Source organism: Podarcis bocagei, assembly GCF_964188305.1.
Source record: "Podarcis bocagei genome assembly, chromosome: 16".
NCBI classification, from domain to species: Eukaryota; Metazoa; Chordata; class Lepidosauria; order Squamata; family Lacertidae; genus Podarcis; species Podarcis bocagei.
The window spans coordinates 35,082,454-35,101,535 of record NC_138142.1 but is presented as its reverse complement, the minus strand read 5'-3'; the positions used below and the strand labels follow the sequence as shown (position 1 = coordinate 35,101,535).

Genomic DNA, 19,082 nt, shown 5'->3' with positions numbered 1-19,082 from the left:
ATGGTACATTCACTGAAATCCACATAACTGAGGCCGCAGTCTGCACCATACATATAAAGCAGTATCGTACCACATAAACATAGAATCATAGAACTGTAGAGTTGGAAAAGACCCCATGGATAATAATAATAATAATAATAATAATAATAATAATAATAATAATAATACTCCGCCCATCCGGCTGGGTTTCCCCAGCCACTCTGGGCAGCTCCCAACAGAATATTAAAAGCACAACAAAACATCAAACATTAAAAACTTCCCTAAACGTAGTTGTTTATTTCCTTGACATCTGATGGGAGGGCGTTCCACAGGGCGGGCGCCACCACCAAGAAGGCCCTGTAACCTCACTTCTCGCTGTGAGGGAACCAGCAGAAGACCCTCAGAGCTGGACCTCAGTGTCCAGGCTGAACAATGGGGGTGGAGACGCTCCTTCATCCCATCTGGACTATTTATTAACTTGCACCAGAGTCCTAACCACATCTACTCAGAAGGGAGTCCTACTGAATTCAATGGGGTTTACTCCCCGGTAATTGGGGTGAGGACTGCAGCCTCATTTCTCAGAAACTAAGGACAGCTTGAGCTGGGGAGATGATTTTGAATGATTTTGAAACAGCAGCGGGCAGGGGGGTGGGGACTTTACACGCTTCCCCATCCTTGGGTGCTTTAAGGTCAAATAAAAGTGATCCAGTCGTGTCTCCTTGTCTCCCCCTCCAAAAAAAAAAAGAAAATAAGCCACAAAGAAGTGCAAAGGCATTTCGATTTCTTAACAAGCATTTTGTTCCATCAGTTGCTTTTGCAAGGGGTGCATTGCCTGCTGTTCCTGGAGGGCAAAATAAAGCTTGGAACGAAAATAATCACCATTTTCATTCATGCCCTCATTTACTGAGCACACATCCCTCACTGATTTTTGTTTTTTAATGGTAATTGCTTCCTCGGTGGCCCCAGTACACTTTCCTGTGCACACACACTCATTAGTTTAGGATATTACTTGGGTAATAACTGTGTCCTTTCCATTTCTCCACCGTGCTTGTATTGGTTGTTGTATGCCGTCCTCCCTGCCCTTACTCCCTCCGGCTTCTTTCATTTTACAGAAAAAGAAATACAGATTTATTCTTTTTCAGGAGGCAAAAGCAGAATAAGCATCTAGCAGCATTTTGCTGCTGCTGCTGCTCTCCTTGCCGTGAGATGCATTTATGAGGGCTGCACTCGGCATGTGCTCAGGGGCACATCGTTTATTATTTTTATTCATCGAAAAGCAGCTCCCTGTCAAAGCGGAAGAGAGTTGAGAGCCAGGTACAGAATAGCTCTGCTAAATGGGGGGCCTCATCTGCTCAGAGCAAAACCCAGCAGGGTCCTCATGTTGGCAGTGGGTGTGACTAAGAAAGCGGGGTTCACAATGCACCCCACCCCATCCCTCTTTATTGCTTATTCAGCTGTTTCCCAACCCACTGGGCAGTGGTGGGTGTTATGTACTGAAGTTCTCACCCTGGACCAGCAGGGGGATACTGTAGATAGTTTTCTCTCAGGTCCACATATGCAAATAAGGGATTGAAAGTGACGTTCGGTGATTGGATAGTTACAGAAAGTGGTTACTGTTGCGTTGTAGTGGAGCTCTATATAATCAGGCTGGCTGATTCAGTTTAGTTCTGTCCTGGCCTGTGAACAAACAAGAGCTGTTTGAAGAATCGCTGTGTCGTCTGATACGTTCACCCACAACTTAACAGTGTGGATCTTAGAAAGGGGGTTGTGAACTTGCGTTATCTCCCTTCCGCCTGCAGAAATTCAACAGGGCTGACAATGGGGAGAGGTGAAACATCCCTGCTGGATTTTTGCAGCTGTTAAAAAGGCACAGGAGCCCCGCAGAGCAAAGGACTGCTGGCAATTTTTAGGAGAGCTTAAAGGAGAAGCCCTCCAGGCAGCGGAGAACCCAACGTTATTTCTCAGAACGATTTCCTTCTGATCCTCTCCATTACTGTCCATCGATTTCTCTCTCCCTCGTTGAGGAACGGAGGAGTTAGCCTTCCGTTGGAAAGAGCCCCTTCATTTACCAAAAAAGGCATTAAAGCCTCATTATGCTTAGTACCATTCGCAAGAAGCACACACTCCTGCCCTGACCCTCTCGAGGCTTTAGATATTTCTCATCCCAGCCTAGCGCAAAACCCAATTAGTGTCTCTGGATGGATCGAAGCGACCTGAAATTAGCCACTTGCAAATCGCTTGGGGAAAGAGCAAATGGCGGCGGTTACCCCCACACGCACCTGCCCATCCCAAAACTGCTTTCCTCCCAAAATCCACAGGCTGCAATCCAGAACATAGCCAATCCCCACTGAACATAACAGCAGCCTGTTGGGTCAGGGCAACAGACCATCAAGTCCAGCCTGCTGTTCTCACAGTGGCTGGCCAAACACGCCGGGGGGGGGGGAGCCCGCAAGCAAGGCCTGAGCCATAGCTGTCAACCGTCCCTTATTTGGCGGGAAAGTCCCTTATCCCAGCACCGTCTCCCGCTGCTGTCCCTTATTGATGATGTCCCTTAAATTTCCCGGGTTTCAAAGGAAGCAGCTCCTCTCCCTCCCTCCCTGCCGGCCAGGCTCCAACTGCATTGCTTGACTGCGTTGCTCACCCAATAAGGAGCCTAAGAACGGCTGGGGGGTGGAGCTTGCATGCCTTGTGCTGATCAAATCGGCCTCGTTGCCTGGGGACTCGCCTTTGCTCAGCGCTTCCCAGAGGAGAGTTGACGGAGGTTTTCCTTGCTGCATCCCCTTCGCCGGGTTGCTGCGCTGTGGGAACCACCGCTTGAGGCTTCGTTTGTCTGCTGGCTGGGCTTTCTGCCTTTGGCTCGGAGGGGCTCAGAAGTCGAACATACCTGTGCTCTGAAAATCCCTTATTTTGGCTGCTGATCCCTTATTTCTGAGGTTGCTGGCCCCTTATTTTCAAATCTGTAAGTTGACAGCTATGGCCTGAGCGAACCAGCAACTCCCCCCACCTGCCATTCCCAGCCACTTGTATTCAGGTGCACATTAGCGCTTCCAACAGTGGAGGCAGAACACAGCCATGCCCATCATGATTTTGTACAATCCTCTTTTAAAGACATCAAAGTTGGTTGCCTTCACACTTCTCAGAGCCAATTCCAAATTTTAACCATGTGCAGAGAAGTAGTTCCTTTCGCCAGCCCTGAACCTTCCAACATTCCGCTTTATGGGAAACTCCCCTATCCACACCTCCAGCCTTTCTCCTTTTCTCTAATCCATGGGTAGGCAAACTAAGGCCCGGGGGCCGGATCTGGCCCAATCGCCGTCTAAATCTGGCCCGTGGACTGTCCGGGAATCAGCATGTTTTTACGAGAGTAGAATGTGTCCTTTTATTGAAAATGCATCTCTGGGTTATTTGTGGGGCCTGCCTGGTCTTTTTACATGAGTAGAATGTGTGCTTTTATTTAAAATGCATCTCTGGGTTATTTGTGGGGCACAGGAATTCGTTCTTCTTTTCTCAAAATACAGTGGTACCTCGGGTTACATACGCTTCAGGTTACAGACTCCGCTAACCCAGAAATAGTACCTCAGGTTAAGAACTTTGCTTCAGGATGAGAACAGAAATCGTGCTCCGGTAACGTGGCAGCAGCAGGAGGCTCCATTAGCTAAAGTGGTGCTTCAGGTTAAGTACAGTTTCAGGTTAAGAACGGACCTGCGGAACGAATTAAGTACTTAACCCGAGGTACCACTGTATAGTCCGACCCCCACAAGGTCCGAGGGACAGTGGCCCGGCCCCCTGCTGAAAAAGTTTGCTGACCCCTGCTCTAATCCATAAAGCCTGCCAGTGTTAGGAACTCAGATATGTAAGCTAGGCGCCAAAATGGCTCCTTTAAACCAAGGTTGCAGTCGCCAAAACATAACATCTAGTTGCCATTTGGGGGCAAAACAGCTCTAAAGCCTTATTTTTCAGATAAATGACTGGCTGTGATTGATTCTCAGCTAAGCATCTGGCTAGTTCAGATGTCAACCCTGAGCTAGGTTACGAGCTTTGAGAACTTAAAGAAGAAAAGTCGCTTGATCCAGGGACAGTCCACATATATATTGGCCTATTCCGTCCCCTTTTTCTTAATGGTGACTGCTTGTGATCAGGCTGCACAGAAAAAGCATTTTGGTTCCAGAAATTAATTCCGATTGTGCAGTTAAAATATAACTGATAGAATTCTACAGGATCAGGGTGTTAGTAGGTGAAAGCAGTCCAGATCCAATTATCCCCAGGTATTCACCTCAAAATGGCAGAGATGTTAGGCGCCCAGGAATCTTCACTTGTGGTCGAAAGCCAGGTGCAAAATGCGCCCGGCGCATGACTAGTTTCGAACACTGAAAGACCTGATGTTGCTCCATCCCCTTGTTAAACAGGGGTGTCATACAGGTAGCTATGCTGGATGGCAAGGTCTGAGGTAAAATCCTCCTGCCAGAGAAATCAGTGAAGGGTTTCATTTTTTTATTATGTTAGCCTGGAATAGATTTGGACTTGCTGGCAGAGAACAGGCAAGGAAGAAGCACAGAAATTGGGATGGAGCGATCTCTCTTAATAGTTTGGCCTTGCTGCGTTATGTATTTGAAGATGAGAGACAAGAAAGAGACCGGGGGGAAATTGATACTCTCTTTGTTAAACGCTACCTGGATCAAATCAACTAAACATGAGCAATCAGACCATTGGCCACGGCTGTTGTGGTTGATAGGAGCTGGGAGTCTAGCCACATCCATTCAACTCAAGCCAAGTGCCTTACTCATGAAGCTGTGCTGGGATTCAAACTGGCGTCTCCCAAGTCCTACCCCAGCACTCTAACCATGTGGTTCAAGAGTGTCAGTCTAGGGTGGAAAAGGGATGCAGTCATATCCACACTCAGCCACAAAGCTCACAAGGTCAGCTTGGGACGGTCGCCATCTCTTGGGCCCACCTCACAAGGCTGTTGGGGAGAACTAGTCTCTCCCCTTGCCGTTATTCCACACCTTGGGTCTGAGGATGTGAGGGAAGCAGGCTTAACCTTTCCCCCCTCCCCGTTTTTGTTTTATGTCTAGTTTCAGACCTTTCGCTCAAGCAAGAGGAAGATAGCAACCTCATGAAAATACAACCACTCACATGTAACTATGGAGGTTTGGGGGGGGGGTTTGCGTGAAATCTATTTTCACCTGGATTACTTTAAATGTTGCTGGACTACAATTCCCATAATTCCCTGGACATTGTCCACATTGACTGGCGCCCCAGGGGTCCGGTTCTAAGGCAACAAAATACAGTGGTACCTCGGGTTACATACACTTCAGGTTACACACTCCACTAAGCCAGAAATAGTGCTTCAGGTTAAGAACTTTGCTTCAGGATAAGAACAGAAATCGGGCTCCAACAGCGCGGCGGCAGCAGGAGGCCCCATTAGCTAAAGTGGTCTTCAGGTTAAGAACAGTTTCAGGTTAAGAACGGACCTCCGGAATGAATTAAGTACTTAACCCAAGGTACCACTGTAGCCATAATCTCTCGGCCTATCCAACCTTCCAGGGTTGTTGTGAGTTTAAAATGGAGAGGGAGAGAGAACCATGTATGCCACCTGGAGGTCCCTCTACGAAAGTGGGATAGAAATGTAATAACAGGCAGTGTGGTGCAGTGGTTAGGTGTTGGATGACAACCTGGAAGACCAGGGTTCAAATCGCCACTCGGCCATGAAGCTTACTGGGGTCAGGGCCTCTTGGCCTATCCTACCTCACTGGGTTGTTGTGGGGATGAACAGAGGAGGGGGAGAGTCTGTACGGGGGGGAAAGGTGGGATATGCATGCAATAAATAATCAGCTTGAAGCCGCTCCTCTGCATTCAGCCCCCCTCCAAAAAGAAAAACTCTGTTTCTCCCACCCCACAAAACAAAAAGGCATACCCGGTTGGGAGACCATGGGGGCTCAAAGCAGAACAGCAAGAGGGAGGAACTGGAAAAGGTTTCGGCACAAAATGTTACCCATTTCAAAGAAGACGACGACGACTGCAACATGCAGATTTCTAAGGATAAAGGCAAGTTGATTGGCATCCCTGCAGGGGCACTGCTGGCAAGGCGCCACCCGAGCCCAGCCCTGGTGGAAGGGAATTCTCTGCCCGCCTCTGCTCACAGCTGTTAGTTCCCCTCTTCCCCAGCCGCCCACGCAAAGGGTGCCCCTTGCCAACTCAGCTCCAATTTCCTGAACACAATAGGATTGGCCGGGGAAGGGCAGGGGGAAGGAACTGGGGCTTTTGGGGTGGGGAGAGGCGCGGTTGCGGAGCATTATTTATAGCTCCCAGGAATCTCCAGCTCCACCGCAAAAAGCGTGCCACCCTCTCCTTTGAGCCAAACGGCATGGAATCGAGAGCAGAAAGCTGCCAAGCTGTCCCCTCAACTGTGGGTGCTGCCCGCCACCTCCTCTGCCCTGGTCCGGCTGGCAAAGCGGGTAACGACAGCCCTCGCAGGGCAGAAAGAGATTGGTCCCATCTGCAGTCTGCATGTGAACCAGCATCATACCGCTTTGAACAGTCATGGCTTCCCCCGCAAAGGATTCTGGGAGACGACATGTGTTAAGGGTGGTTAGAAGACCCCACTTCCCCTCACGGAGCTATAATTCCCAGAGGAGAAGGGACTGTTCCTTAAACCACTCTGGGAACTGTAGCTCTGCAAGGGGAAAGAGAGGAGGTCTCCTAACTCTCAGCACCCTTAACAAACTACAGTTCCCATAATTCCGTGGGGGAAGCCATGACTGGTTACAGCACTCAGTGCTTTAAATGGATAGTGTATGTGACCATTATTACCAACACAGTTGTTTGGCCGGGTCCTGTACAGTGGTACCTCGGGTTAAGTACTTAATTCGTTCCAGAGGTCTGTTCTTAACCTGAAACTGTTCTTAACTTGAAGCACCTCTTTAGCTAATTTGGCCTCCTGCTGCCGCCGCGCCGCCAGAGCCCAATTTCTGTTCTTATCCTGAAGCAAAATTCTTAACCTGAAGCACTATTTCTGAGATAGTGGAGTCTGTAACCTGAAGCGTATGTAATCCGAGGTATCACTGTACTTGAAATTGCCTCTGTTAAGCCATATTCACATCCTTGTTTAAAGCACTATGGCAGTCATAGGCAAACTCGGCTCTCCAGATGTTTTGGAACTACAACTCCCATCATCCCTAGCTAACAGGACCAGTGGTCAGGGATGATGGGAGTTGTAGTCCCAAACATAGCTGTCAACGTTTCCCTTTTTTTAAGGGAAATTCCCTTATTCCGAATAGGATTCCTCGCAAGAAAAGGGAAAAGTTGACAGCTATGGTCCCAAAACATCTGGAGGGCCGAGTTTGCCTATGCCTGCACTATGGTATCACAGTCATGGCTTCCCCCCAAAGGATTCTGGGAAGTGTTGTTCGTTAAAGGTGCTGAGAGTTCTTCAGAGGAGGCGTACGTTCCCCTCACAGAGCTACAATTCCCACCGTTCCCTGTGAAGAGGGATCGATTGTTAAACCACTCTGGAAATCAGCTCTGTGAGGGGGAATATGAGTCCCCGACAACTCTCAGCACCCTTAATAAATACGAAGAAATGTGCAGGGACATCCTAAGCGATTTCTGCAAAATGAGAGTGACTGTGGCCACCTTGCATATTTTTTCTGGTACTGAGGAATGCTGCTCCCTGTTACTGTTAGACAGCAACAGCATCTGTTTGTGTGTGTAAAAAAAAAAAAATCAATATTGTGTAATCGCCACAATCAGGATCAGCAGGAAAAAACTGTTTTCCTGTGGTAAGAATACAGTTGCATGGGGTGGCTATCTCTCTAATTTTGTGTCACACTGCAGCCATTTTGCGTTAGGCCATGTCCATTCCCCTAAAAGCAGCTTTTTTGTGACAGGTGCCCTCAGTGCTCTCACACTCAAAATGTGCCTGTTAACTGAGCTTAACCACTGCATATCACTTCCTTGTTTACCTAGGCTGTTAAGTTGTGGGTGAACGTATCAGACGACACAGCGATTCTCCAAACAGCTCTTGTTTATTCACAGGCCAGAACAGAACTGAACTGAAGGGTTCAGTCAGCCTTCTTATATAGAGCTCCTGTACAATGCAACTGTAACAATTTTCTAAAACTTCCAATCACTGAACGTCACTTTCGATCCCTTATTTGCATAACTATCTACAGTATCCCCCTGCTGGCCCAGGGTGCGAACTTCAGTACATAACATAGCCCTCCAGTTTTCTTCTATTGTTTCACCTGTGGTCAAACCTGTAAGACTGTAAGCTCATAGGGGCAGGGCCCTGTCCTCTTGGGCTCTGTATAGCACCAGACACACCCAAAATAACAATAATGTGTTTTTATTTTTGTTACAATTCCCAGCATTTCCTGGGAAAAAGAATCGATTGTTAAACCATTCTGGGAACTGTAGGGGGGAACCTCCTAACAACTCTCAGCACCCTTGACAAACTACAACTCCCAGAATTGTTTGGGAGAAGCTATGATGTATGTTGTGAATGTGGACTTGATGACAATCTGGAACATGCGCAGAGAAGGGCGACCAAGATGATCTAGGGTCTAGAAAGACCTACATTGGCTCCCAGTACGTTTCCAAGCACGATTCAAAGTGTTGGTGTTGACCTTGAAAGCCCTAAACGGCCCCGGTCCTGTATACCTGAAAGAGCGTCTCCACCCCCATCATTCTGCCCGGACACTGAGATCCAGCGCCGAGGGCCTTCTGGCGGTTCCCTCATTGCGAGAAGCAAGGCTACAGGGAACCAGGCAGAGGGCCTTCTCGGTAGTGGCGCCCGCCCTGTGGAATGCCCTCCCATTAGATGTCAAAGCGATAAATAACTACCTGACATTTAAAAGATATCTTAAGGCAGCCCTGTTCAGGGAAGTTTTTAATCTGTGATATTTTACTGTATTTTTGGAAGCAGCCCAGAGTGGCTGGGGAAACCCAGCCAGATGGGCGGGGTACAAATAATAAATTATTATTATTATTATAGAAACCAAGCCTTATGAGGAATGGTTGAAGGAGCTGGGTATGTTTAGCCAGGAAAAGAGGAGAGTGAGAGGGGTTGGACTAGATGACTCTTGGGGTCCCTTCTAACTCCACAATTTTACGGTTCTATGGTGATCTTTAAGCTCTATCAGATTCATTTGAGAAATTTCACACAGTGCCTACGGCCTCTCTCACTGAACAAACAAGATTAACTGTGCAGTCCTCAGTCTACTTAGAAGGAAGCCCCACTGTGTCCAATGGGATTTACTCCCAGGTAAAAAAAACAAAGTGAGGATGACAGCTTTCAGGAGTGCTTAAGTTTTTCCTTCCAGGATCTCACTTGTCCCATCACCCCTCCTAAAAATTTCACAGTTCCTAGATTTCAGCTCAAGCTCATAACAGGCACAACAGCTACGCTCCAACCAGACCTTGGGCTGGCAAGATTTATTTACACATCAGCAGGGGAGAGAGAATAAAAGTCAGTTTGGGAAAGGGAAGGAGGAAACCTAGCTCTGACTGTTGCATCTCTGCAGTTTCATCTTGAATATCCAGAACCTCACAGACAGAGCCTGCAGGGCCCAAGGAACGTAACCCTCCAACAGCAGCAGAACAGTTTGATAAAATCTGGTGTGCACAGTGGTACCTCGGGTTACAGGCGCTTCAGGTTACATACGCTTCAGGTTATAGACTCCCCTAACCCAGAAATAGTACCTCGGGTTAAGAACTTTGCTTCAGGATGAGAACAGAAATTGCGTGGCGGCAGCGGAAGGCCCCATTAGCTAAAGTGGTACCTCAAGTTAAGAACAGTTTCAGGTTAAGAACGGACCACCAGAACGAATTAAGTTCTTAACCCAAGGTACCACTGTAGTAGCTTTGATTCAGATGACAAACTTGAGCAACTCAACAAGCAAGCAGATACATTTCTGGGTCTGCCTATTTTCATCCTGTGCTTTTTCCATTGTTTCCTCTGTATGAAGTTTTTAAAGATTAACAAATATGTTGATAAAAAGGAAACAAAAATGCACTAATGTTTTTCTAAGTAACGAAGGGAATGGTCAACTCAGTAAATTACAGAATCATACAACTGTCGAGTTGGAGGGGACCCCAAGGGTCATCTAGTCCAACCCCCTGAAATGCAGGAATCTCAGCTAATGCAAAGGTCCACAATCTCCTGAGGGATATTCAGTTGGAATCTCCTTTCTTGTAACCTGGAACCATTTGTTCAGGTCCTACGCTCCAGAGCAGGAGAAAACAATATTGTTCCATCTTCCATGTGACAGCCCTTGAGATATTTGAAGATGGCTATCCTCTCTTCTCTCAATCTCCTCTTTTTCCAGGCTAAACATACCCAGCTCCTTCAACCATTCCTCATAAGGCTTGGTTTCCAGACCCTGGAACTCTGGCAACTTAATCTTTCTAGTTCCTTTTATTTTCCTTTCATTTCCTTTTCCTGAAAGCTGCTATTAAAATTCAACTGGGGAGGGGGGTTTTGAAAAAAAAACAAAATAAGAAGGTAAGGATCTGCATAAAACAAGGGTGCCCCTGAGGATGCGCAGATTACCCCGCACAAGGAAGCAGGGATTTGAGGCTGGGAGCTCACACTGCTTAGCTGACTTGATCTCCATCACCTCCTTAATATATATATTTTAGAAAAAGATATCAAGTGCAGCTCTTCCTCAGAGCTGGGAAAGGAGTGAATGCAGAATCAAGATTGGGGGGGGGGGGGAGAGAAGGCAAGAGATATATTTAGCTACCAACTGGCATGAGAAGAAAGAAACGCTTCCCCCAGCCTAACCTTGGGACCTGCTATTGTGTTGCAACAAGGGGCAGACTCCGGATCACACCAACCCCAGAGGTGGCAAAGTGCCAGCGTCACACACATTCTTCGTGGGGTTTTGTTTTGTGTGGTTTTTTCCGGGTGGTGGGGGGGGGGAGAAAAGAGTGTGAGGGTGTGTGATTTTCCTTGGCAAGTCCCCAGAGAGCAGCCCTGCCTCCCCGCCAGGCTTCTCAGGCCCTGGAAAGAGTTCCCATGCCAACGTTCCCTTCCCCGCAGAGAACTTCACTCCTTCCCCCAGCCTTCTAAATGCAGACACGCAGGTACCCAGGCGAGCCTGGCAGGAGAGCGGGGAAGGTGGTGTCGAAATCAGAAGCAATCAGGGCAAGGGAGAATATCTTAGCATTCATCCCAGGGATTGAGTGGGGTTGGACCCAGTGCCCTGGGGGGAGGCAGCTGGACTCCAGCTCCCAGCAGCCCCCAGACAGCACATGGGGTGATGGGTGCTGTAGTCCAGCAACACCTGGAGGGCTTCGGCGGCATCCTAAACACATGTCCCAACCAATCAGGGACCTCATATTAAATGCACACACAGAAGGGTGCAGTGATGTCTCCTGGACTCCAGCTCCCATCATCATGGATAATGGTCAAGGAAGATGGGACCTGGAGTCCAGCAACACCTGGAGGGCTTCGGTGGCTTCCTAAACACATGTCCCAACCAATCAGGGACCTCATATTAAATGCACACACAGAAGGGTGCAGTGATGTCTCCTGGACTCCAGCTCCCATCAGCATGGCCAGTGGTCAAGGAAGATGGGACCTGGAGTCCAGCAACACCTGGAGGGCTTCAGCGGCATCCTAAACACATGTCCCAACCAATCAGGGACCTCATATTAAATGCACACACAGAAGGGTGCAGTGATGTCTCCTGGACTCCAGCTCCCATCAGCATGGCCAGTGGTCAAGGATGATGGGAGTTGGAGTCCAGCAACACCTGGAGGGCTTCGGCGGCTTCCTAAACCCATGTCCCAACCAATCAGGGACCTCATATTAAATGCACACACAGAAGGGTGCAGTGATATCTCCTGGACTCCAGCTCCCATCAGCCCCCAGCCAGAATGGTCAAGGATTATGCATCTGGGAGGGCCATAGTTGTATGGTGGTTCGAGTGTTGGAATAGGGCCTGGGTGACCAAGGTTAAAATCCTCACCTGACCAAGAAGATCATAGGGTGACCTTAGGCCAGTGGCTCCCTCTCAGTCTAACCTCACAGGGTTGTTGTGGAGATGTCCTGATCTCCTTGGAGAAAATGGTGGGATATGAATGCAATCAATGTGGGGGGAATCACAGTTTCCCCTAACCCTCATTTATGCATCACTCCACAGTATCCTCACAACAACCTTGCAAGGCAGGGCAGTATGACTTGGGCCAGTCGCTCCCTCTCAGTCTAACCTACCTCATGGGGTTGTTGTGGTGATGAAGAGAGTTATGTACACTGCCCTGATCTCCTTGGAGAAAATGGTGGGATATGAATGCAATCAATGTTGGGGGGGGGGGGAAATCACAGTTTCCCCTAACCCTCATTTATGCATCACTCCACAGAATCCTCACAACAAGTAGGTATGCCTGTTGTTATAGCCACAATGCAGATAGGGCATGGAGGCAGAGAGCTTAAGGAAGGGGCGGGGAATCGAGGCAGCCACAATCGGGAATCCAAGGACACAGTCCAGCCTGGGGGAAATAATCAGGGTGCAATGCAGAACCAGCGAGGGGTGTTGCGTGGAGAGCCAGACAGAGAGGACACATGCTCACCCTTAAGATTCCCAATCCCACCCACAACTTTGCAAGCCTGGCGCGGTGTGCTCCCCCCCCCCCCCCCATTATCTGTGTTTAGCAAGAGGCCAGGAAGAAGCGGCAAAATTAAAATAAAAAAACTAAAATTAAAATTTTCACCTGGGCCACAGATGGGAGAGTCTTTAGCCCTGCAGATTATTGGTTGGACTACAGCTCCCATCATTCCTTGCTGTGGCCATGCCAGCTGCTAGGGCTGCTGGGAGTTGGAGTCCAACAACACCTGGAGAGTTGAAGCTTCCCCAGTCCCCTGTGCACTCATATAGCTCAAGCCCTGCCCATCAACCCTGCTGGTCAGATGCTAAAGCACTGCAGCCACTTTCTGCCCTCCCAGAAGGAAAGGCACCTTGAAATGCTGCAGAGTGTCATTGTGAAAAGAAAAGCAGCAGCATAGATGTCCCCGGAGGGAGATTCCTAGAGGGTAAGCCAGGTCTCCGCCTCCATGGAGCTTACAATGCCAAACACACAAATGGGGGCAGGGGCGGAACAGAGGGAGACAGGACATGCTCAGTGATGGGAGGAGAAGAGGGGACCTTTTTTCAGTCTGAGGGCCACACTGCCTGCTGGGGGCCACATGCCAGGCGTGGGCGGGGCCAGAGGACAAAGTGGGCAGGGCAACGGATGCCCATTTTCACGTCTGTACTTCCAGCTAGTTTCTACATTTAGCTGAGATTCCTGCACTGCAGAGAGTTGGACTAGATGACACGGACGGTCCCTTCCAACGCGATGATTCTACATTCCCACGACATTTTCCTCCAAGGAAAACAAGGCGCATTATCAGAGTTCAAGAACACATTCCAGCCACACAGAAACATCCATGGAGGATGCAAAGCAGAGACTTTAAAAAGTGTGGCTGTAGAGGGGGGGAGTTAGAGAGGCTTGAACCCCCAAGCCTAAAATTCTCTACCCCACTACTGTGGCGTATGGAACAATTTTTCCAAACGAGCTAGTTCAGGGGGCAAAATCAATCCACCTGTGTGTGGGTGGCGCTGTGGGTTAAACCACAGAGCCTAGGTCTTGCCGATCAGAAGGTCGGCGGTTTGAATCCCCGCGACACGGTGAGCTCCCGTGGCTCGGTCCCTGCTCCTGCCAATCTAGCAGTTCAAAAGCACGTCAAGTGCAAGTAGATAAATAGGTACCACTCTGGCAGGAAGGTAAACGGCGTTTCCGTGCGCTGCTCTGGTTTCGCCAGAAGCGGCTTAGTCATGCTGGCCACATGACCCGGAAGCTGTACGCCGGCTCCCTCAGCCAATAAAGCGAGATGAGCACCGCAACCCCAGAGTCGGCCACGACTGGACCTAATGGTCAGGGGTCCCTTTACTTTTACCTAAGTATGAACTTCCATGTCCCTTGGCAGTCTATCTCTCCATACCAGGCCCCTCGGAGGGGAGCAAACATCAGGCAATGCCCCAATGCCCTTTCCTCCCAAGGAGCTCAAGGCAGGTTACGTTGTTCCCCTACACCCCATTTTATCCTCACAACAACCCTGGGAGGTAGGCTAGCCTGAGAGTAAGCGATTGGCTCAAGGTCACCTACTAAGCTTCACGGCTGGGTGCGGATTCGAATCCTGCTCTCCCAGGTCTGAGTCTGACATGCTAAGCTCACTTGTATCTATATGATATATGAGCGATTGTTCTTACGGTTTTAAGATGGGTGTTATATATAAAATTAAGACTGTCTTTAAAATACGCTAATATTTTAACTGTTTTTAAACACATGCAGCTGTTTGATATATGCTTTCACGATACTGCAAAACGCTTTGGGACGCCCGCTGGGAAATTATTTGTCAACAAAATTAACAATAAATAAATACGTTTTAATATTATGTCAGTTATTGGTAGCAGTATCTAGCTGTCCACACAACCGAGGACTGTCATTCTTTAAACATTCGTTCCTCCAGCACCACTCCTTTAACAACGGATGGAGAACCTGTGGCGGAATTCCAGCTCCCATCACTCATGACCAATCCATCGGGAGTCCAGCAACATACAGAGTGCTTTGAGTTTCCCCATCTCCACAATCAATGAGCTGAAACAGGGGAGTTTTCGGCACAGAGTTCACCTCTGGAACTCCGTGCCACAGGGCAGCGCAAGGCTAACTGGGCTCAGATAGGGAGCCAACAGCCCCCAAGGGGAAGGCAACTCCCAAGCAATAAAAACTCTCAGCAGATACCAAGCCAGAGCAACATCCTTAATTCTGCCCCCTACAGTTCTGGTGCCCATGAAGCTCGAATGTCAGGTTAGAGGGACCCCTAAACAAGGGTTTGAGGAGTTATTTGAGCCCCAAAGCCCTTTAATTCCTGCATAAATCTAGTGGAGGAAGAGGTGTGCCCTACTGAGAGCAACATGTTAAATGGCCTTTGGCCGGATCCAGCCAGGCTTTTCTTAAGTGCTTTTTTTTTATTGAAAAGGGCCAGCAAAAAGGGAACATGGGGAGCTGCCTGAGTTCAGACCACTGATCTCAATATTGTCTACACAGGTTGGCAGCAGCATTCCAGGGTTGCAGGAAGGGGACCTCCCTACCTGGAGATGCCACTGAGGATCGAACCAGATACCTTCTGATGCAAAATCACATTCTCTGCCACTGAGCTACAGCAGCAGCAGAAGGGAGGAGGGAAGAAGAAGCAATGTGCATTTCAGATTCGGGGGGGGGGGGACGAACCCAGCAGCATCAGGGCCCAGAAAGGAGGTGCCTCATGTCTCAAATAATTAAGGGGTTTCCTGTCCATCCTCCTCCTCCTCCTCTCTCTCTCTCTCTCTCTCTCTCTCTCGTCAAAAATCACACGATTTTCAGCTGCAACCCCCAGTAGCTCCCTACAGAAAGCAACACCCAGATTACCCCATAGAAAACCCCGATTGAGGAAAGAGGGGGAACATGGAGGACAATCTTGGCTCTGAGTCAGGGGGTGGGGGAGCTCTCAAAATGCAACCCATCACCCCTCCGCTATGATGTACTACAAGCCTTAAACGGCAGCCACCAATGCCCACCCCCCATCCTGGAATATTCTCCTATGGAGACTGCAGTAGGGTGTGCAAGCCAAAGAGTCAAGTCGGGTGGGTGAAAAATAAGAGAATACTGTGAGCAGAAACCCACTGACCATTTTTCCCCCTGCTCCCCACCCCCAAGCATCTTCCAATAGCGATTATAGAGATGGACGCTGGCTAGGTGGGAAAATGCACTCCAGGCTGCATGCCCGATCCCATTTACATGCGAGTAAACCCCGCCGGGTTTAATGGGATTTAATTCCGAATAGGCACGGTTTGGATTACACAGCAGGGGGGAAAGCACTGTGACCCCGCCCTTCTCTCTCTTTCTCTATCTACCACCTCCCCCCCATACCACCTGTATCCCTCTCTTACTGGAGAAGGGGGTGGGGGGGTCCATCAAGCCTTCTTTCTGGGGAGGTAAGGTAGCAATTTGGGCGGAAGGAGCCACCAGTCTTCCCTCTCACCTAAGCATGCCATCCCTTCCGCCACCCCCAAAAAAGAACCAACCGCAACTGTGAATGGAGGGAGGGGGAAACCCAGGCAAACTTCAATTGGCGCTAACGTTACCATGGGGAGCACATTCATGCGCGCAACTTCGGTTGCTGTTGGCGGGGGGGGGGGAGCAGCTTTCCATCCCACCCTCTTTACGACTGAGATATGTTAACGCCACCTCCCACCCCCCACAAGATGCTAAATACCCTCACCAATTTTTAGACGTGGCTCCCCTTTTTTCCTTCCACCCTCCCTCCCCAACAAAGTCACGCGTCGCGATTCAGAAATTGCCTTCTTGGTTTGGAGAGCGCCGGTGCGCGCTTTTTGGAGAGGTTGGAAGGCGCCTTCCAGGACATCCGCCCCCCAAATAAAACCACACACACGCCTTCCGAGGCTCCGGGGGGAGCGGCGCCTACCTTGGAGTACAAGCCCCACGACAGCTCCGTCTCGATGACCATCACGACGATGCCGAACATGCCGAAGATGAGCGCGTAATCGCTGAGCCTTTTCCGCTTCTCGAAGAGGGCGCGCCGGTGGCCCAGGCGGTAGCCGATGTTCTGGTTCTTGCGCTTGGGCGCCTTGGCGAAGGAGGGCCCCCCGACGGGCGGGTGCTTGTGGGGGGCACCTCCGGTCCCCGACAGCGCTGCCGTGTTGGGGTGCAGCCCTTGCGGGGAGTGGTTGTCCTCCCGGGAGATGACGATCTCCGGCGGGTGAGCCCCGGCGCCCAGAAGTTGCAGCGGCTGCTGTTCGGCGGCGGCCTCGGCGTCCAGCAGGTTCCGACGGGAGGCGCTGAGGCGGCTGAGCGGCTTCATGACGCCGCCGCTGTACTTGCACGAGCTCATGGCGATCTCGGTGAAGGGGTTGCTGTCCCGCCGGTGCGCCAGCGGGCTGGCCTGCCGGTGCTTGCCGCCCGCGCCCGCGCCGCCGCCGCCGCTGGAGCTGGGCGAGTGGCCCGGGGCCGCCCAGTGCTCGCCGCTTACATTGGGCTGGCTCCCTTGGCGGGAGGAAGGGCGGAGGGCGGCCACCGGGGGAGGAGCCCGCAGGGGACCCGCCGCCGCCGTCGCCGCCGTTGGAGCCAAGCTGGGGGGCGCGGCGGACGGGCGCGGCTCGTCCCCCGAGGGCGGGCAAGGCGGGCGCGACTCGTCGGCGTCCAGATCGCCCACGCCGGAGTCGTGGAAGGGCCCCGACGGCTCCATCTCCCGGCCCTGGCTTGCCCCTGCCCGGGCTCAGCGCGCTGCCTCCCCCAGGGCAGGGGCATCCAAGCGGCCCCCTCGGATGCCCAGCCTGCGGGGCGGGGTGGCGAGGCGGCGGCGGAGGAGGAGAAGCGACGGCCCGGAGCTGCCGGCGCCAGCTGCTGCAGCCGAGCCGCGAGCGGGGCTTGAATGGACAGCCAGCCAGCGCTGCCTCTCGCGCGCGCCGCCAGCCAAGCCCACCTGCCGTCGGAGGCCGCTCATTGGCTGCCCGGGAGCAGCCGCCGGGCTGACATCACCCCCTCCCCCGCCCGCCGCCCCCTCCCCAAAGGCACCGGCGGCCAGTGCGCCTGTGCGCGCCCCGCGGCACCACGGGAATTGGAGTCCGCCGCGCCTTTGCCCTCGACTGGGCGTACGGCTGGGCTGCGCTCCCTCGGGATCGCCGCGCGATGCTGAGCCATCGGACACGCGAGCCCAGGCAGGAGTCCGCGGCAGGGCTCGCTGGCACCGAGGTGGGGTGTGTGAGGCAGGTGGGGAGATCAACAGGTGAAGCTTTGCGCGCCGGCATCCGCTGCGAAGGTTTGCCGGTGGAATTTTCACCCGCCGGCGTGTGTCTGTCTTCGCTCTCTCCATCGCTTCCCTGATCTCATTTATACCAGTCTGTCTATCTGCCTGTTGTCTTTGTCCATGGAGTTTTCTTGGCAGGGATACTGGAGTGGCTTGCCGGTTCCTGCTCCAGGTGGATCACGTTTGGTCAAAACTCTCCACTATGACCTGTCCATCTTGGGTGCCCTGCTCGGCATAGTTCATAGCTTCTCTGAGTTATTCAAGCCCCTTCGCCACGGCAAGGCAGTGATCCATGAAGGGCCAACAAAGGTCGGTATAGTTCAAGCTATGGTTTTCCCAGTAGTGTTGTATGGAAGTGAGAGCTGGACCACAAAGAAGGCTGATGCCAAAGAATGGATGCTTTTGAATTCTGGTGCTGGAGGAGACTCTTGAGAGTCCCATGGACTGCAAGAAGATCAAACCGATCCATTCTGAAGGAAATCAGCCCTGAGTGCTCACTGGAACGACAGATCGTGAAGCTGAGGCTCCAATACTTTGGCCACCTCATGAGAAGAGAAGACTCCCTGGAAAAGACCCTGATGTTGGGAAAGATGGAGGGCACAAGGAGAAGGGGATGACAGAGGACAAGATGGTGGGACAGTGTTCTTGAAGCTACCAGCATGAGTTTGACCAAACTGCGGGAGGCGGTGGAAGACAGGAGTGCCTGGCGTGCTCTGGTCCGTGGGGTCACGAAGAGTCAGACACGACTAAACGACAACAACAAGTCTATCTGCCAGTCAGTTCTATCCCTCTTGAGAGCACGTGGAAGGATGGAGTGAAACAACTCCAAACCAAATAAATATGTCTCTCTTTAATCTATGTATGTTTGTTTGCGTAGGTAACAAGAGCCTTGCTGGATCAGGCCAGGTCTGGGATAGCTCAGCCGATAGAGCATGAGACTCTTGATCTCAGGGTTGTGGGTTCGAAACCCACCTTGGGAGAAAGATTGTTGCATTGCAGGGGGCTGGCCAAGATGACCCTTGTGGCCCATTCCAGCTCTGTGATTCCTTCTAGTCCAACACTCTATTCCCAAAATATCCAACGAGAGGCCTCTCCAGGTTCAATCCCCGGCAGCATCTTCAAGTGAGGCCAGGATAGATTTCTTTATGAAACCCTGGAAAGCTGCTGCCAGTCAGTGCAGACAGATCTGACTGAATAAAGCCGCATATAGAGACATATGACATACAGTGAAATGAGAGTTGATCCCCAGAGTGAA

General features: G+C 51.0%; 1 protein-coding gene and 1 long non-coding RNA gene across 2 annotated transcripts in view; one reads left to right on the top strand and one right to left on the bottom strand.

Annotated features, from left to right (window-relative positions):
• Positions 1–17,381, bottom strand: part of KCNN3 (potassium calcium-activated channel subfamily N member 3) — a 95,000-nt gene extending 77,619 nt beyond the window's left edge. The window contains exon 1 of the mRNA XM_081173562.1: positions 16,487–17,381. Coding sequence (XP_081029688.1) covers positions 16,487–17,266 — 780 coding nt within the window. The 5' untranslated portion in view covers positions 17,267–17,381. The remainder of the gene's footprint in view (positions 1–16,486) is intronic.
• Positions 1–19,082, top strand: part of LOC308575376 — a 137,794-nt gene that overhangs the window by 92,662 nt on the left and 26,050 nt on the right. The gene's annotated exons all lie outside the window — the stretch shown is intronic.